At 40.7% G+C, this 18893-nt stretch overlaps 2 protein-coding genes across 2 annotated transcripts; both read right to left on the reverse strand.

Moving 5' to 3' along the window:
* Positions 1–392: 392 nt before the first annotated feature.
* On the reverse strand, positions 393–13341 carry LOC310999546 (uncharacterized protein). The gene is made up of 2 exons (XM_083990014.1): positions 13219–13341; positions 393–3014 (listed from the first exon to the last, which is right to left on the reverse strand). The coding sequence occupies exon 2, from the start codon at positions 2855–2857 to the stop codon at positions 917–919; it is 1941 nt and encodes a 646-aa protein (XP_083846140.1). The 5' UTR covers positions 2858–3014; positions 13219–13341; the 3' UTR covers positions 393–916.
* A 4348-nt stretch (positions 13342–17689) lies between these two features.
* Positions 17690–18643, reverse strand: LOC310999713 (chemerin-like receptor 1; the record flags this gene model as incomplete). The annotated part of the gene is made up of 1 exon (XM_083990269.1): positions 17690–18643. One exon carries the CDS (start codon positions 18641–18643, stop codon positions 17690–17692), a length of 954 nt encoding a protein of 317 aa, XP_083846395.1.
* Between the last annotated feature and the right edge of the window lie 250 nt (positions 18644–18893).

Consider the following 18893-nt stretch of genomic DNA (forward strand, 5'->3'; position numbering starts at 1 on the left):
GCCAACAATCTAAACACAGTGGGAGTGAACTGCTTCATAGCGATGTCATGTGTCCTGCAAAGAATCCTGGAAAACTCCATCTGCACTTGCTGTGTCCTCCACAACTACTTGTACTACCTAAGTACAAGGAGTGAAGGGAGTGTAACCACATCCTGTCTGCAAGCCCCTTGGCACTTTGGTGGTCCATGAAAAAAGTATTACAGAAGGGGTCTCCATTTCTGTCACTTATCCTGTGAGCATCTACCATATTATGTAGCCATTTCAAGCCTGCACTTCCCTAAAAGACTCACTTAAAAATGAAAACTGATAGCTTTAAGTAATTTTTCTGTACAATTTAATGGCACAATTGAAAATCTACTCAGTGACAAAGCTATCCTTTAAAAGGGCAGATATACACATATATTAAAACAATCTCAAACATATTTGCAAGACATGAAATGCAGCAATCCAATTGACAATAACACGGGTACCCACAAAAGATAATACGATAAAAAAAACAAAAACAATAATTATCCTAGCTAGCCAACACTATGTGGGACGTTTAAATTAACCACAACTATACCCTATGGAAGAATATTATGTTGAAACTTGCATTTTACCAATATCAGATGTATGTTGGAATTAATTCCATTTTTTTTAGGTTTACTGTAAGACAAATTCAAGACTCATTTGGTATGCTCATCACCAAAGCTTATCTTGCTCCCAGTGATTTCAAAATCACCAATAAACAGAATGCTTCCTCATGCCAGAGAAAGTTTATAAAAGCAGTTATGGAAAATAATAATTACAAACAAACTTTACATCATTACCATAATCTTTGTTACCAATCAAATAATTGCATTCAAAAGAGACAAAAAAAAAACTCCTGAGAGCTTGACTGTTGGCAATAACTGACTGAAAAGGCGTGACATGATAGTTACCCGTTGTTTTCTGAGCCATGAGAGGTTTGGTGCTGAAGGAATGTTTCCAAGCACAAAAATGTCTCTGTGCACTCTGTGCATTCATAAATAACCTCTGAAGAATTTCTTTTACCATTTTCAGTATGGTCCATATAGTCATCGTCTAGGTCCTCTGCATTAGCCTTTTCTAGAACAAGGTCCCCATTGGATGCACTACAGTTAGAAGTTTGTCCAACATCATCTGCATCTCCAGCATTTGGGTGATTTTGAAGGTGAAGCTCAAGAGATGAAGAATTCTTGAACTGAGCTGGACACTGGGGGCGCTTACTAGGTTCCTTTTTGTGATAACGCAAGTGCCGTTGGTACACACACAACAGTCCAAATCGCTTTCCACATTCTTGACACTTGTAATTAACTCGCCCTACTTTTCCTGATTGTTTCTCCTTTGGAGTCTGCTCCGGCGATGTAGATTGTTCATTGTCAGAGGAACTCTTGGTTTTCTCCTCTGGAGAGCTTGGTCTTTTTTCACCATTAAGAGACTTTTGGGAAGGTCCATTTTGTGGGGTTGTATACAGGTGTTTCAGCCCGGGTTTCTTTTCCAATTCAGTTTTGTGGTACATAGCGACATGCCTCCTCAAATCACAGCGCTGTGGAAAATGTCTACCACAAAATACACATGTGTGCATAGTACCCTTATGGTACCTCATGTGCCGAGATAAACTACTAGAATGATTGAAGACACGATGGCAATGCTTGCAAGGATGCAGCTTGCCATTTGGATTGCTCCCTCTTCTACACTTGCCTTTAGACTGCACTTTTACGTTACGTTCACGTTTTACTGTCTTTTGTGATTCTTGATTTAGCTGATCTATTTCTTCCTGAGTCTGATGTGTGAGATGATGCTCCTTTAGAGCTGTTAACTTTTGGAAACGATCCCCACATAAACCACACCTATATGGTGTGAAAGAGTATTCTGTATCAATGTTGCCACTTGCATCTCTAAAGATCTTAGTGTCCTCATTCTTGAGATCAATAGATGTACCATTGCTTTGGCAGTTTCTAAGTGGTACATCTAGGTTTTTAGAGTTCTCTTCCGTTTCAATTTCAGATGCAAAAGAGGCATCAGGTTCTTTTCCTTTGCAATGGTACAGTGAATGTGTCTGAAAATCTGACATCCAGAAAAAATTAAACTTGCACTTCCTACAGGGATATGTTTTCTCAAACCTCTTTTCCTGCTTATGCTCGGATTTACCCAAGGCTGTAGCCTTAGGAGAGATGTGGTTCTCTTTTTGATGAGCATTTAGTGCATCCACTTTAAGGAATCGCTTACCACAATGATCACAGCAGTGAAACCTTTCATTTACATGATCTTGGAGGTGTCCTTTAAGGTCCTGTCTGCCTTCAAAGATCTTACAGCACAAAGTACACTTGTAACCTCGCTCTGTGTTTCGATATTGCTGGTGACGATGTAAACTCTGCAGGCTGGTAAACGATCTGCTACATATTTCACAACGGTAATGGCCTTGGCGAGACTTGTCCGAGGTCAAGTCAGATGGTCTTGACCTAAACACATCTCTGTAAGGAGAAGGCTGTGGCCTTAAAGTAGGAGACAATGGTTTAATTGGGGCTAGGTAATGTGAGGGAAGGACTCCTGGAGATACTGGTTTGACAGAAGAATGTGATTGTGCCAAGCCATTCACAACTGTCAATGTACCATTTTCTTGTAGCACATACTCTCGGGGGACTTCAAAGCCATTGGATGAGCCATCAAAAGAAAATGTCTCCAATGGTCCATGAATGGCCATGTGGGCCAGCACATTAGAGTATTGACTGAACCCATCTCCACATTCTGTGCAGATGAAGGTACTTGGTTCTCCACCCAGCTGTGTTGAAGCAACATTAGTCACAGATTTCTGCTTTTCCATGATGGTATTTTGTCCATGTGCTGATGGCATCATTTTTCAATCTGCAAGTAGAATTCTATCCAGCCACCAACAAAATTGGTTTCCATGTGGGAGTCAATATATCCACTCTCTCGCAGACTGACTCTACAAAGATGTCCTTCTGAGCAGTACGTTTACTTCTCTCCTGAGGTTTTCCATGTTGCATCAGCACCTGAGTTGGGGATAAAAGAAATAACAATTACACCACTGAAGCTGAAGTTTGTTTTACAACATTTGAAAACTTACCAGAGCTCTATCTTTGTTAAGTTAATGTAAAATCACCTTAGCAAGGTTGGTTGACTCAGACTGCAACGACAGGTTTAACCTGCTTAACTGTGGCTGGTTAAGACTTTGTTGTCATGGAAGTGCTGCGTTTCATTTGAAACTGCATTTTTAAGGCTTAGGACAAACACTGCCTACTACTGCAGTAATGCCCCCCCCCCCCCCCCCTTTAATACCAGGAGAGCAACAACTGGCTCTTAAACCAGCCAGTCAGTGGTTGTGCTTTACAGACACTCGAGAGCTTGTCAGTTTTGGATCAATCTACAGCAGAATTAGGTTCTGCTGACCCAATTTCAGTCCCCTTTTTGGATCATACCGGTAGTTCCTCATTGGAGATAGTGATCTGATATGTATTTCATGTGTTCACATCACTGAAGACTAGGGATGGGTACCTTTCACATTTGAATCGATATGGTACCGATACTCGGTACCCGGGAATCGGTACTCAACGGTACTTGTTTTCGGTACTTTTTGTGTGTGTGTGTTAAAGTTATTTTTTCTATTAAAAATAGTCAAAATTATGAATTTTTTATATTTATTTCTCAACAACATCACAACTCCTCAACCTTTAGAGAGTATTTCATGTTTTAGGGATGGTCAATGATTTTTTAATAATCAAATAGTCATTAAATGAAAAAAAATTAAAATAAATAATAGCCTAGGTCATGAGATCTTGTCTGAAATATATGTACGTTCCCTTTGTTACTGTGGCAGAAGGAGAAACATGGAAAGATCAGAAAGTTGTGTGTGAAACTCTGTAAATAAATTTAAAAAATGAAACTGAGGAGCAGCACAAACTCTGCACGGTGCGGACTGTGATGAGAAGCTACCGGAGAATATTCACGGAGATTTCGTCCGTGACGAGGAGTTGAGGACTTAATTGAATGGTCATTGTGATGAGAGGCGGTACTGGCCTACCGATTCTCCTAACAGTAAACAGTCTGTTTCATTTTTAAATGACGGACGGCTGTTCTTCAGTTGGTGATCTAAAACGAAGGCAAGCGGTAGCGCTCCTGATTTCAAATGACGGACGAGAGCAAGCGAGCGACAGAGAGAGTTTGTGTGTGTGAGAGAGAGAGAGAGAGAGAGACGAGCGTGTGCGTGTATGAGGTGGTGGTGGTGGGGCTTTCATATTCGCGTCACGGCAGATCCATAGACTGGATGCACTCTTGCTGACGCACGCGACGTGAAGGTGCGTTCAGGTACCGAAATGTGGTACTGTTTGACTTCATGTGAATCGGTACTCGGTACTGAGGTAAGGAGACAGCTGTATAACCAGCGTAAATGGGGAAAAGCATCTCAATTCAATTCAATTCAAAGAACTTTATTTTTCCGTTAGGAACTTCATTTGTGGAAAAGCGTCAGTGCATGTTTAAACAAGATAAATATACAAATGTAAAAAGTTAAAAATACGAAACAAATGTTAAAAAGAGAGAAGGACGCACACACAGACACACACGCACTAGCTAGCACACACAAGCCAGACCAGGTCAGCTGTTCAGTAGTCTGATCGATGATGGTACAAAACTTGTCATGGCTCTCTTCGTTTTAAAAGTGAGGGATCTGTATCTCAGGCCTGAGGGTAGGAGACTGTAGTGGCTATGTAGTGTGTGTGCAGTGTCTGACGCTATTTGAAAACCTTTTTGTTTAGTCCTTCTGCTGTAGATGATGTCAAGTGGTTCCTGTGCCAGTCTGATTATTTTACTGCTCATGGTTATGATCAAATCTGTAAATTAGTTTACTGATAACTAAAACAGTCATGAAATAAAAGAATACAGACGGAGCTGGTTAGATAAGTAGCTCTAGGCCAGGGGTTCTCAACTAGTCTCACTCTGGGACCCACATTTTCCCATGGTCATTAAAAGTAGTCAATCAGTAGAAAAGGAAGTGCAAAATTGCATTTCTGAGTTTTTCTGCCTTCAAACTGCTGTGAACCAATGGCAGACACAAACTGGCAGTTTCAGGGAGACTGGAGCTGACGTGTCACAGCTCCAGGGGAGGGCACTAGTGCTACAAGCTCCCGCCCCGCTCTGCATCTGGCTCAGAGGTGAAAGGCTTGACAGCTATAACAGGTATAGCTCACCTGGTAGAGCAGCTTGCACCATGAGCAAGGACTATATTCCAGTCTGGGATCGAATCCCAGTGTGCAGTTTTATGCTAAACGCACTGAATCGGTAATTGTACAATGTCCAGCTGTCAGCAAGCGGGGGGTGGGGTGCGAGGAGGTGGCTGGGCGGGTGCAGAGCAGCGCAGTCTCCGCCCCCCCCTACAGAGGTGCATTGCTAATGAGCTGCTGGTTTTAAAATGACCAAAAAGGGTCGCGGGAGGGGGACTTTAAGACCCACTTTTATAGAATTCAAACCAAGATTTTTTTTTAAAGCCTTTAAAAACTCATTTTGCTCTTTATTGAGCAAAGTGCATTTCAGAGCACATGAATGAAACTGAGGAGGACCATGATAACTGCACAAAATGGAGACCAACAAAACGATATATTTGACTTCTAATGCATCTCTGCATTCAGAGCATATTCATAGAAGTGAATAAATATCAAATTGCACAAAATAAAGACCCACAAAACAAAACAAGATTCACTGCATTCAGGCCACAATAATAAGAAACTGATATCTTTGCATTCAGAGTAAATAATAAGAAACTGAGGAGGACCATTACAACTACATGTGTTCACGTGACGCGTGCCTTTCAATATAAGTTATTTTTCAAAATAAAAGACATGTCCAACATCAGATGGCCATTAAATATTATTTACTTTTTTGACCAGCTGTCCGTGACCCATCCAGAACAGGTCCGCGACCCACTTTTGGGTCCTGACCCACCAGTTGAGAACCACTGCTCTAGGCAACACTGCAAACTTACTTTGCTGTTCTCTTGAAAACCATTCATGTTGTGCACGGTTGTGGTTTCATCTTTAACCACTAGCCTATAGCAAAAAAAACAAAACAAAAACACAATTCTATCTTCTACACCAAGAAACACAGAGTAAAACAAGATATTAAAGTTCTTCTTTAACAGTCCAATGTTTCACTGAAAGTACTCTTAGCAGTGAGAAGCACATGAGAGAAGCCTTCTGCATTACCAGGCTCACGTGTCATGCCCCTTTCAGACATTATAGCAGCTAAAATCTGCAGTTACTTTACTTTGAGATAAGCGGCAATAGTTAATTTGCCCTGATAATAGTATAGATTAAAGGAAACAAGCCAGGAATCCTGCCTGCCTTGGGTCAACAGGGATTAGTGGTGCTAAACATGAAACCAACTATACTGGACCAAAAAATATGACAAGAGTGTGTAAGACACTGAAGACTGTGTCACTGTACTACCTAATAAAAGGCATAAAATGCAGAATAAAATCTAAAAAAATAAAAGCCCCAAAACTTAACATGAGACCTTACAGAACATGGAGGCTCAGTAGCTGCAGCACATGCTGTCTCTGATGCTTCTGTGTGCATGTTCCGCCCAAGCTGGATGAATGGGCAATATGAAAATAAACAAAACCCAAACAAGCCTCCTATCCTCAAAGCGGCAGCTCTATATTGCGCACAACAACATCCTTCTGCAAACGGTATGTTCCAGCCTGTGTCAGTTAATTCACAAAAACAAATGTGAGTCCTTGTTGGCTGGTAAGTTACCGGTAGTTAGTTTATCTGACAGTTGTTGCTGGTTCATACAACATGCAGTTCATGTCAAAAAAAGGGAGCTTATGATAAATGTATACCAAAACGTCTTCTCAAAAGGAACAACAAGCTAATGTCGTGCACGCTTTATTTTTAAACTCTATGGTTTCTTCGTCACCCAATGTTAGGGAAACTAATTGCATATTGCGCAAGCGCAGAACGTACACGCTGCTGTGTAGTTGGCAGTAGTCGATGCTGATTTCTCGGCATGAAACCTGATGTTTTAAACAGGTAGAGGACATATTTCTTTCTCATGGCACAATTCAAACGGATCACGAAATAAAACTTTCACTCCCGTTCACTTGTATGGAGCCTTTTTCCGAGTTGAGGACCCATGGGGCTGCTTCTGCTTCGGCACTCTATAGTCCTCAATGCAGGCCGCCCTGGTTCGAATCCTGCGCCAAGCAGCCCTATCCTGCATGTCATTCCCCCTCTCTCTGCCTCCCCATATCCTGTCTCTCTCAACTGTCCTATCAAATAAGGGCATGAAGAGCCCAAAAAATATACTTAAAAAAAGAAGAAGAAAGAAACAATGTATAATTTTCACATCTGATGTGAAACATTGATGGGAATAACAGGACATGAGGCTGAATGCCTGGGAAGCACTTCTGTTGCTTGAAACTGAATTTGTTTTCTTATTACTCCCAAGCAGAAGTCCAAACAGACTGGCATACAACTGGCCTGCTTCAGAGAATGTGGATAGATTATGGTTGATCAAGCCCATGCTTTTTGGTCCTGCCACTCCAACTAGATTTTCTGGAGGAAAGTGGCAAAAATCGATTCTAAGGTTCTGTGTTTCAATATCGATGTATGATTCACATCCCTCTATCTTGGCAATATGCCAGATGGATTGCGTCAAACCCATACAAGTGAGTAAAAAGGCCATCACCAAATACTGGCTCCAGAAAAACAACCTCACTATACTTTTGTTATTGTAAAACAATTGCATTTCCAAGAGCAAATAACTTACTCAATCTGCCTCCCAAAAGAACTGGGTGAGAAATAATGGCAAAAATGGCATGCTTATAAGAGAGACTGAATAGTATGGTATTGTCTTTCATCTGTGATCTCTGTCATCAGTGGATGTGTCATATTCTAGGCTGTGAAGATGAGCAAGGAGGAAAAAGGCAGCAACTGACAACCTTGAGAAAAATAATTTGTGGTGGTCTGCTAAAGAAACAAAATGTTTGGTGGCGATTTGAGCATCTTCAGAATTTCAAGAAAAGCTAGAAAGCAAGAAAACAGTCCAAGAAAGAACAATGAATTTCCCTTTTGGCCTTAATAAAGTAAGGAAATTCTTATTTAATTCTTATCTTGGGTTCAAACCCAAGCAGAACATGGGGCGATGTTTAGCTCAGTTGGTAGAGCACCTGCCCCATGTGTTGAGGCTGTAGGCTAGTCCTCACTGCAGGACTATAGCCTATAGCCGGTTCGAATCCCGCGTCGAGCAGCCCTATCCGGCCTGCCGAGCTGTTGTCTTGCTGTCTCCGATGTAAAAAAAAAAACTTTAAAAAAAAAACCATAAAATGTGCTCCAATGATAACAGGCTGGTGGACAAGGCCTTGCTGTGCGTTCACAACAAAAGCGTCGGGAGCGTCAGCAGCATGGTCAGTAGACGCTCTCAACGCTCTGTTCACGGCCTGCCAGCTCCAGTGGCCGGCAGCCAAAGGGGTGGGACTTTCAAGCAGCGCAGAAGATGTGTCCACTCAGTCCTCTCGGTCAGCCGGTGAAGCAGCGGGTGACGAGCGTGGCCAAATGTGACGTGATGCTGAAGCGATTTGCTCCGGCTTGAATATAAATTTATACGACGTGTCGACGTTATCAATTATGTCGACTAGCCTAATCGTTGCAGCCTTACTATACAGTCTATAGCAAAGAGCAAGTTGAATCGGTGCCAAGTAAACTAAGCTGCTCTGGATCTGACTCTTTCTTTCTATTTTTACTAAAACAACAATAAAACCATTTGATTATATTATATATTTTCCATCTTTGTTGAGGACAAGATTTGTGCAAAATTAAACAAAAGTCTGTACCATATAAACCAGGGCTATTCAATTACAAATTCAGTGGGGCCAGATTTTAAAACAGAGACCTTAAGCTGGGCCGAACATTTTCAGCGGTCAATAAGAAGGTTATGACAAATGAGGGGCATTTTTAAAACCCAGCATTAGCTATTAAAAACAAATCTACACAGCCATAAAAAAGAGAATAAGTCAATAAAAGTAGTACCTATAGTAGTAGTAAAGGTTTAGCTGTTAATGCTTTGAATTGGAGGTTTTTTTTTTAGGAACTAAAAGTTTCCTGAGGCCTACTGTCTGAGTTTCCACTGAGGTTTACAGCAGGGGGTTATGTAAATCACTAAATGTAGCGTAGTCTTAAAATTAGGCCTAAAGATGAACAAATATTTATTTTCTAACATATTTTGATTGGTCAAAAACAAGGAGCAAAAAGCCATTTGTGGCAAATTACTCTGAGAAAGTATTTGATCACGGATTATTCCTTTGAAAAGTAGCTATCCTAATCAAGTTACTGTTCTGATTCCATTTCAAGTATTTAGTTGCGTTAAAATTAAAATATTGGTTAGCCTACTTCATTCCCTCAAAAAGAAAAAAGAAAAAAAGGACAGCGGAGCGTGGCGTGCTGTCACTGCGTGGACGGTGTGACTGAAAGGAGTGGAGAGACTGGTGGAGTATTAACCAGCCACCACGGTTTATTGTTGGCTGATGGGAGGGCGGAGGATCGGTCAGCGTGCTCTCCACAAACACCGTGTCGTGCCACTGTGGCCCGCTGTGGAGTGTGAGGTCCGTCGGTCCTGGACGGACGGGGAGACTTGTCTCTCGCTGACCTGTAGCACTGCGCACCACAGGACCACGGAGGGCAGCCTCGGCCTCGGCCGTCCGGACATCCGCCGCGGCGAAGCCTCCCGTTCCGTCACGAGCGGCTGTGGCCCGACACGGTGTTTCTGGAGAGCAGCTGACCGACCAAGCCTCGGTTCAAAACAACGCACTGACTGGGTGGGTGGGTTGTGTGTTGCTAGGCTGCGTTGAGTGGTGCATTCACTGTCTGAACTACAGTAGGGATTTTGAGTTCTCGCAAAACGTGTTTCCCTCTGTGTCTTTTTTTTTTTTTTTGGGGGGGTGACCATGAGCCGGGCCACTCGGACATTGGTTCGGGGCCGGATGTGGCCCGCGGGCCGCCAATTGAATAGCCCTGATATAGACGCCTGGAAGGAAGACGGTTCAGGTCCCTGAAAAGTAGGACAAACAGGCTAAAGAACAGCTTCTATCCGTGGGCTGTCAGAACTCTGAACGTATCTGTTTCTCATGGCTTACACTGAGCACGAGGGCTCATATGGAGCTAATTTTGGGCTTATTTAGCCAGAAATTGCACTCTAAGAGTGCTTCTGATGTTTTTTTGTGTTTTCTAGTGATATTTAAATTGTGTACATTCTTGTACCCTTCTGGTTTTTATCTATTTATGCGCCGTCCATGGGTTGCAGCAAATTTCATCATGCATTGTATGATGACATAAAGGATATTCTATTCTATTCTATAAGACGGGTCAGTTCGGCTTATATAAGGGACAGTCTTTGGTGTGATCTCACACCGCAGGACAATTTATGTCTGGGCCTGTGAAAAAAGCTTATAAAAAAGTGGAATTTAAAAAAAAAAGAATCTGCTAAACACCAACAGTTAAAGAAAATTCATACTTTGAACATTAGAATATCATATAGGCTAATGTCATAAAAACACTGTTTCACCTTAATTTGTCAAGTAGCTACCCACCTGCACATTCACCACGCTATGAGATAATAACAGACATCGGGGACAGTTTTTCGGCAAGCAGTCTCTGCATTTACCTCAAAAACAACTCCGTCTCATAATGTTCCGTTATCTCATATCGTGGTGAATGTGCAGGTCACTACTTGTCCACGAGAGCGTTTTGGAGTTGTTGGATTGTGAATTTGATGAGTTTGATGAGGGAAACTAAGAAATTCCATGAGCTTCCATAGCATAGCTCTGAGCAGCTTGCAGCTTGGCTCTGCCGTTCTAAAAACAGCTTCCACCGACAATTAACTCATTGAGTGCCGCGCTCCTTTCCAAAGTTTTAGTCAAGTGTACCGGCAATTTAGACCATTTTTGACGATTTTTGTAGAGCCAGTGTATTCTATATTATTGCCACCAACACATACTGTGGCTCATTTGAAAGGTGAAACTTTCAAGCTAAACATGGCTGGGTTTCACCAAAATCCCTCCTTTTTTTCTAGAAAAGGAGATAGAGCATCTTTTATGAAAGCTGCTCTGTTTGTGCCTGTCGCTCTTTGACACTCGCATTTCTGGATCAAAGGGCTCGTGTAAGATAAATATATACAACAATGTTCTATTCACAAAACCACCATCGGGGGCGGGGGGGGGGGGGCGCCACTAAACAACAATAACACAGACGCACCGTGCCGTGTCACAGCCTCTTGCCGCGGAACGTGATGGTCTGTCGGCCACAGCAGGTCCGGAACACCGGTCCCACCGGTGGTCGCGGCCCTTCTGTGGTACGGGTCGGTGATGCCGGTCTGCTTTGACCGATGGATCATCACATTTTACCGCGGGAGGACCTTGGGGAGGACATGGTGTTGCTCCAGATGAAGACCGGGCGGGACAGTCGGCTGAGAGCTTCCTGTTTCGGCTCCGAGCTGCTGGAGCCTCGCCAGTGACAGCGGAGCAGCTGCGCTGCATCCACATGCAGAACTCCGTTTGCAAAAGCCGAGTTATGATAAAAAAAAACTTCCAGATCATGAGCTGTCATGAGTTTTTGATCGTCATCTATTTCAGTTCTACTCATCATAGAGTCCCCAAATTTACACATAAGGTGTGTTAAAGTGTCTAGTTTCATAATTAAAAAAAAAGCAAAAAACGAGAAATCTCGTTTTTGGCACTCAACGCATGGGAACCAAAAACGAGAAATTACGTGGTTGGCACTCAATGAGTTAAAGGTAACAAACCTACTCCTAAAACTATAGAGATTATGGAAATGGGCCAATTTGCCAAAATGTTGAACTATCCCTTTAACCCTGCTTTCTGAAACAGGGCCCTGTCCTCCTTGATGAAAGTTTTATGTTCCCTATATTATAAATTATACATAAATACATTGTAGTTTTGGAGCAAACCAAATTTTCACATTACAACAAGCGGCATCAAAGCACTGTTTAATGCTAATTTCTGATAACTCTAGTTAGTAGGCTATTTGTTTTCTGCAAATCAGCCTTTATGAATAATGGTTAAAACAAGACAATAACAAAAAACAACAACAGGCGCAGACCAAAATAAAATTCTAAAGGAAGTTTACCAAAGACACTGCACGAATCACAAACTGATCATATCCTACACATTTCATTACTTTTCGCACACCTGGCCTGTAGTGGGCATGTGAGGGTTTCAACAGTACTACAGAACTGAGGAGGACTAAAACCGAATGGGACAAAATGTCATGTTATCTGCTACACCACGTTTAAATGCATAAATCTGAATCATTATACTGCTGTTAACCCTTTTCCACCCAATCTCACCTGCCACCAAAGCAAACTCTATTTTCAGTAACTGTGCTATTAGTAGGCTACTTATTTGTCCTGTATTCCTTAATTGTAAGAATATCCTCACAGATAAAATGGAGCCATGAACTACTAGGCATTTAATGGACTGTCAGTCAGAGCAAAAGTACAAATAATCTACATGAAGGTAAACATACTGAGAACATTTCTTCATGAAGACAATAAGTTCCTTTATAACCCAATGCTTTGGCCTGCAGATAATACCAAAATAGCCTACAAAATATAAAATAAACAGGACATAATTTGATAATTAATTCCAATGAAAGAGAATGAAAGGAAAAACCTTGTTTAGTTTTATTTTATTATATATAAAAACTGATCGTTTGGGGCATTTGGCTGTAAACACTTAGAACGAAAGTCAACATGGTCCATGACCTACTCACAGACATTTCAGTCTACGATCAGGATTTCACATTTACCTTAAGCAGTGTGTTTGAGCCATAGACTGTATAAAGAGGTTTGAGCACAGATATGCCGCAAGAGGGCGACTCAATGCTGCACTGTTTTGTATCTCTGGTGCTAGCTAACGTTAGCATACTTTAAATCCTCACGTTAAATTGGACCGCATGTGCACAGATAACGTGAAAGACAAACGGCCACAGACAGACGTAATGTAGAAGCGACCCACAACTTGGATCAACGTGATGTAAAGCTGCGGGCTAATATTACAATCAAGCGACAGCTAACATTAGCTGCTACTAGCTAACGCTACATAGCAAGGGGAGAACTGGGATTTCCACAGAAACGTGACACTTAGGTGTCAGCCCGTATCATCAAACAGTAAACTTTGCCGCGACGTACCATAAAAAGCTCTTACATCTCGGACCACAATGAATCTCCTTTGACCTGTTCAGCTGGTTGCTGCTTTATTGTCGATAACTGCTCAATGCTGTAGGCCGGGGGGATGTCTGTCTCTCCCACAGCTCCTTTACGCCGATGACATCATCACGCATGCTGCTTACGTTTATTTCATTTAAATGTAAAACAAAAAGTAAAACAAAGCAACAAAACAAACAAGCAAATAACAACAACAACAACAACAACAACAACAACAACAACAAAAACACCGCAGTAAAATATCACTGTAAATCCCACTGTTAAAAATCAAGAATGCAGAACAAAATTCAGATTCAGATTTATTTATTTTTTAAAACATGGGAACAGTAGGCTACATATTGATGGACATTGACATGTGAATAGGCTATGTGGGATTATAGCCAAGTGGCTAAATTAAACTCTGTATACAGTATTCACGTTTATAATAAATGCTGTTCATTTGATCATAATAGACCTAATGCAGAGTGATGTCATGTTAATTATGAAGAATATTTAGGCTACACAATACATTTAGCCTACTACATCACAAACTGCTTATCCATCTGTAAAACAGCTCTCTCTGCTGATCAAGGAGCATCATGAAGAAAGTTTAGGCTAATGAAGTGTGAAACCCATGACACTGAACAATTCCTTTTCCATGTTTTTCCATGTTGCAAACTGTTTTCTTGTCTGTATTCAACATTGCACGTCTGCCCATCCAGGGTGAGGGATCCCTCTGTTGCTCACCCTGAGGTTTCAGTAGACTACCTCAAAAAAGACACTTCACGGTGGTTAACTGTGGGGAAATTACTGTAGGCCTACAGATCCAAAGAGGAAATTACAAAGCAAAATGTTGTGATTTCAACAAGTTTTTTGTATTGGTGGCCAATATTTCCTGTCAACAAGTTTTCTCACGTCTTGATAATAGAAGAAGTTGAGTTGAGTTGGATGCAAAGAAAAAGTGGGACTATAGGCTATGCTGTGAAAAAAATAAATTGGCAGTGGCTCAGATAAAAAAATCTCACTGCATTATTATATTCCTATGTGTGCTTCAGGTAACAATAAAACCTAATTTAATGTCTCCCTTTGATTAGAAGCTATGTAATTCAACATGATATTATTACAGGAAGTCCCAACACATGAGAAAAGGTGTGACGAAGGTAGCAATAAGCAATAAACCTCAGATTTTCATCACAGTTTAAAAAGACATTATGCCACAATACATTGTACAATATCACTGTAAATCAGCTCTACAACAACCAGTTAAGGGTTTTTAGTTCTGACCAGTTAGCCATCATATACAGGTATACCAATAGCCAGGGCATGATGAAATGTTGGACTACAGTACTTAATGAACCAAGAAAACACAGGATTCAAGTCCAATCTGTGGCTTTTTTTTTTTGCATTATTAACAAACAAATTAACTTAAAAACTTGACTTAAAACAGTGATGAACATAGCTGGGATTTATTACAGTACGTAGCCTAAATCCATGCTTGTTAAATGCTTTTAACCCTTTACAGGGCAAGTGACTGTTTTTGGACACTTCCGCACATGTTATATTTCCGCCCCGTGCTCCCCGTCAGTAAGAGCAAGAAACATGTGGTCTTCACCAAGCCAATCAGCAAAGACCAGGCTACATTACGGTATACGTCATCATAGCCTTTGACCAATCAGCAGAGACCAGGAATGCCGCTAACTTTCTCTTTTTTTCGACCACGGAAAAAGACGCTCAGTCGGCTCGGCTCGCGGTAGTAATTAGATCGATACATCACAACTGATCAAGCTAAGTTGATGACACTCACACATTTTACAGTTGATTAGTTGTGCTAAGTCATGACATAAGTATTGATTGTGGAGATCTTAGTGAAATTAGTGAAAATACACCATGAAAAATGCAGTGACCATAATTGATCATACGCCCGTTTATGGTAAACACTGAAGTGTCCGTTTTTGGACATTATGCCCTATTCAGGTAACAGACCATATAAGTGCATTTCTCTCACAAATGAGGCAATAAAATTTAGGAAAGTGTGTTTTAATGTTGCCTAATGTTTTTATATAACTTAACAGTGATTTAGAGAGAATTTTAGACATTTTGAAGCTATAAATAGTGAATATGAGTGATTTTTCTCAGTTTATGACTTATAAACAGCTGTGTAAATTCTTTAGATAAATTTGTGTTGTCTAAGGTTTTTATATAACCATTCAGTAATTCAGAGAGAATTTTAACTAATTTCAAGACATTTTGAAGCTATACATAGTGAATATGAGTGACTTTATAATCGTATAAAATACAATATATATATTATATATACAAATGCCTATATACGTATATATTATTATTATTACAATAATATTATAATAATTCCAATTTATAAGCCATACATGTTCTAAAACGTAATAATTTTTGCACTTTATGTGTTTTTCTTATATTTTCTATACATACACTTATTGGAATTTTTCTTTACCACAAACGGGCAAGGAACCAAAAATGGTCACTTCGTTGACCTTCAATTTCTACATGAAAATGAAAAATTTTGAAAAATGTCAAAATTGCAATTAAGTTTTGTTATGTCCTAGAATAACAATCTAAGGTTGGAATTTTGAATTTCAAAGTATTTCAATGAGTGCCCTATAAAGGGTTAAAGCAACACCTTAAAGGGATAGTTCACCCTAGAATGATATTTCGCTCATTATCTACTCACCCTCATGTTGACTAAGGGCTGGAAGAAGTTTCGGAGCCCACCGTCCCTTCTCTGAGTTACAGGGGGTCTTAGCGTAGCAGTGCATTTCAATGCCATGGTAGCAAAGGGACACCAGAGCTCTTCGTAAAAAAAACACACACAAAAAAACATCCAAATACCTCCATGATGCTCGTATGTAATGTCCGTCTTGTGCTGAAGCCCCAAATTGCGGAATTGTCCCGAAAAAAATTAAATAAGTCCACATTCCAAGCATGTTTGTAGCATTAGCTCCCAGTGTTGTTGTCCGGTCTTCCGCTGCCAGCGCGCATGCGCAAGAGCACATGAGAGCACTGAGACCGACTCGAGTCTCAGTGCGAACATTGCGCATGCGCGCTGGCAGCGGAAGACCGGACAACAACACTGGGAGCTAATGCTACAAACATGCTTGGAATGTGGACTTATTTAATTTTTTTCGGGACAATTCCGCAATTTGGGGCTTCAGCACAAGACGGACATTACATACGAGCATCATGGAGGTATTTGGATGTTTTTTTGTGTGTGTTTTTTTTACGAAGAGCTCTGGTGTCCCTTTGCTACCATGGCATTGAAATGCACTGCTACGCTAAGACCCCCTGTAACTCAGAGAAGGGACGGTGGGCTCCGAAACTTCTTCCAGCCCTTAGTCAACATGAGGGTGAGTAGATAATGAGCGAAATATCATTCTAGGGTGAACTATCCCTTTAAAGTGGTGACCCGACCAGCCTCCCTCGAGCCTCTGGAGCTTTGTTTGGCACCAGAACTGGCAACGAAGATAGCTACTGGCATGAAGAAACACACCAACTGTGTTAAAACACACCTTTTTAGCTTGGCTTTTGATTAGATTTTACTTATAGGTTTCACTATTTTATTAGTTTTCCTATCCTTTTATTGCATTTATCGATTTTTACTGTTTATTTAAATTTTTATTATTATTTTATTTTATTTTATTTTGTATTCATTTTTACTTTTAATCTTTTTAGTCTTAGCATATTTATGGTATAATTTTAGTCATTTTTTATCATTTCATTTAATTATTTGGTTTTATCCATTCCCTGGTGTCTCCTCATGGCAAATTGTAGAGTAAGATAGCGCTTCAGTTGCCTTCTTTTAAGCTTTATAACTGAGTGTGTGTGTGTGTGTGTGTGTGTGTGTGTGTGCGCGCGCACGCGTGTATCTGCGTGACTTTGGGTTTTATTTTTTGCTTTGTTTTGTCTGCTTTTATGGTGTAAAGCACTTTGTGCTACATATCTTTTGTATGAAAAGTGCTCTATAAATAAAGTCTGATTGATTGATCTACATTAGAGAGAGTAAATATGTGTAAGGCTTTTTTTAAACAGTTAGCACATTTGATATAAGACAAGTCATAGACAATTACAAGAGATAAACACTTCATATAGATATGACATGTAATTATTGTTATGTGTGTAATTTGTAAAAATGGTATATTAGGCCTACTTCCATTTGGGTCAATAAATTAAGTTACCAACCAGAGTGTCCAAATTAATTTACTAATGAAAGCAAACAAAACAATACAAAGAAAACACCTCAAGACAAACCATGTTACTCGGTGGAGCTAATCAGAACAGTAAATGATGTGACAGATAGCGGTAATCGAGGATTTAGGGACCAAAGCCTGCTCAAAAGGTGAATGTTTAATTATGATTGACTCATGTGGTACCCACTTCTTTACCAGTGCTGTAAGACAATAAGACTGAAAACTGTGTGAGCGCATCATTCTTCTTCCTGGAAAACAGTCTTCAATACATTCAGGATGGATTTGTAAACTTTATCCTTGAAATCTTGGCCTATGAACACATACAGCAGTGGGTTGATGCAGCTGTTGAGAAAGATCAGGCTGGTGGCTATAGGGAAACCAATACCAATGACATAGCCTAATGTTTTACTTGGATCAGAACTTGTGAAATAAACCAACTCTATTAGACGCATAATGTGAAAGGGAGCCCAGCACAGGAAAAAAGTGATGATAACAGCAGCGATGATCTTAAAGGGGCGACTTGAGTGGCTGGACAGGGTTAGGTTCGTCTTGAGACGATGGATGATCACAGTATAAGAGGAGACAATGACACCGAAGGGGACAAGAAATCCCAGCAGGAAGTAGGTGACGGTCATGGCCTGAAGGCGTTCCTGTCCAAGCTCAATCACAGATGGTGGTTTATAATCATCGGAAAAAGAAAAATTGTTGAGGCATAGACCTGCATCAAAATATGATGGTGCAGTGTCCTTGAAGATGAAGTACGGAGCGCTGAGAGTAAAAGCCAGGACCCAAACACCAAGACTCACATAGGAAGCCCTGCGTACGTTTCGGTGGTTCTGGGCCCAGACAGGCCACACCACAGACACACATCTGTCCACACTGATCACCACCAGGATGTAGACGCTGGCAAACATTGTCAGAAATGTAATAGAAGTGTGAAGTTTGCACATTAACTTGCCAAATGGCCAGTGATAATCCATGGCTAAGTAATGCACAGTCAATGGCAGGCATGCTGTTAAGAGGAAGTCGGCCACAGCCAGGTTGAGAAACCAAACTGTTTTAACAGTTTTCTTCATCTTGAACCCGGTCACCCAGATAACCACTCCGTTCCCAAGCACACCAAGAACAAAGGCCAGACAGTAACCAATGATCTTCAGAGACTTTCTTATCTCATCAAGGTTTGCATACATGTTGTCATCCTTATTATCATTCAAGGAGTCGTTTTCACCATGTAAACGTGATGTATTAATTTTCTCTATCATTGTCTTGAGACCAGCCTGTGACAGAAACAAGAAAATATGTTTTTTTCTGGTTTTCCAAAAGCTCAACAACGTCTGATGCAACAGAACATTGGTCTTCTTACTGTAATATATGAGACTGTGAAGGATTTATGCACTTTGATAGCACAAGTTATTTGAAAGATAGATTTTGCCTTACGGA

Source organism: Trachurus trachurus, assembly GCF_905171665.1.
Source record: "Trachurus trachurus genome assembly, chromosome: 16".
Taxonomy (NCBI): Eukaryota; Metazoa; Chordata; class Actinopteri; order Carangiformes; family Carangidae; genus Trachurus; species Trachurus trachurus.

What these genes read in the sequence shown, in the direction of transcription:
- LOC310999546 (XM_083990014.1), bottom strand. Translation starts at nt 2,857, where the DNA reads ATGATGCCATCAGCACATGGACAAAATACCATCATGGAAAAGCAGAAA.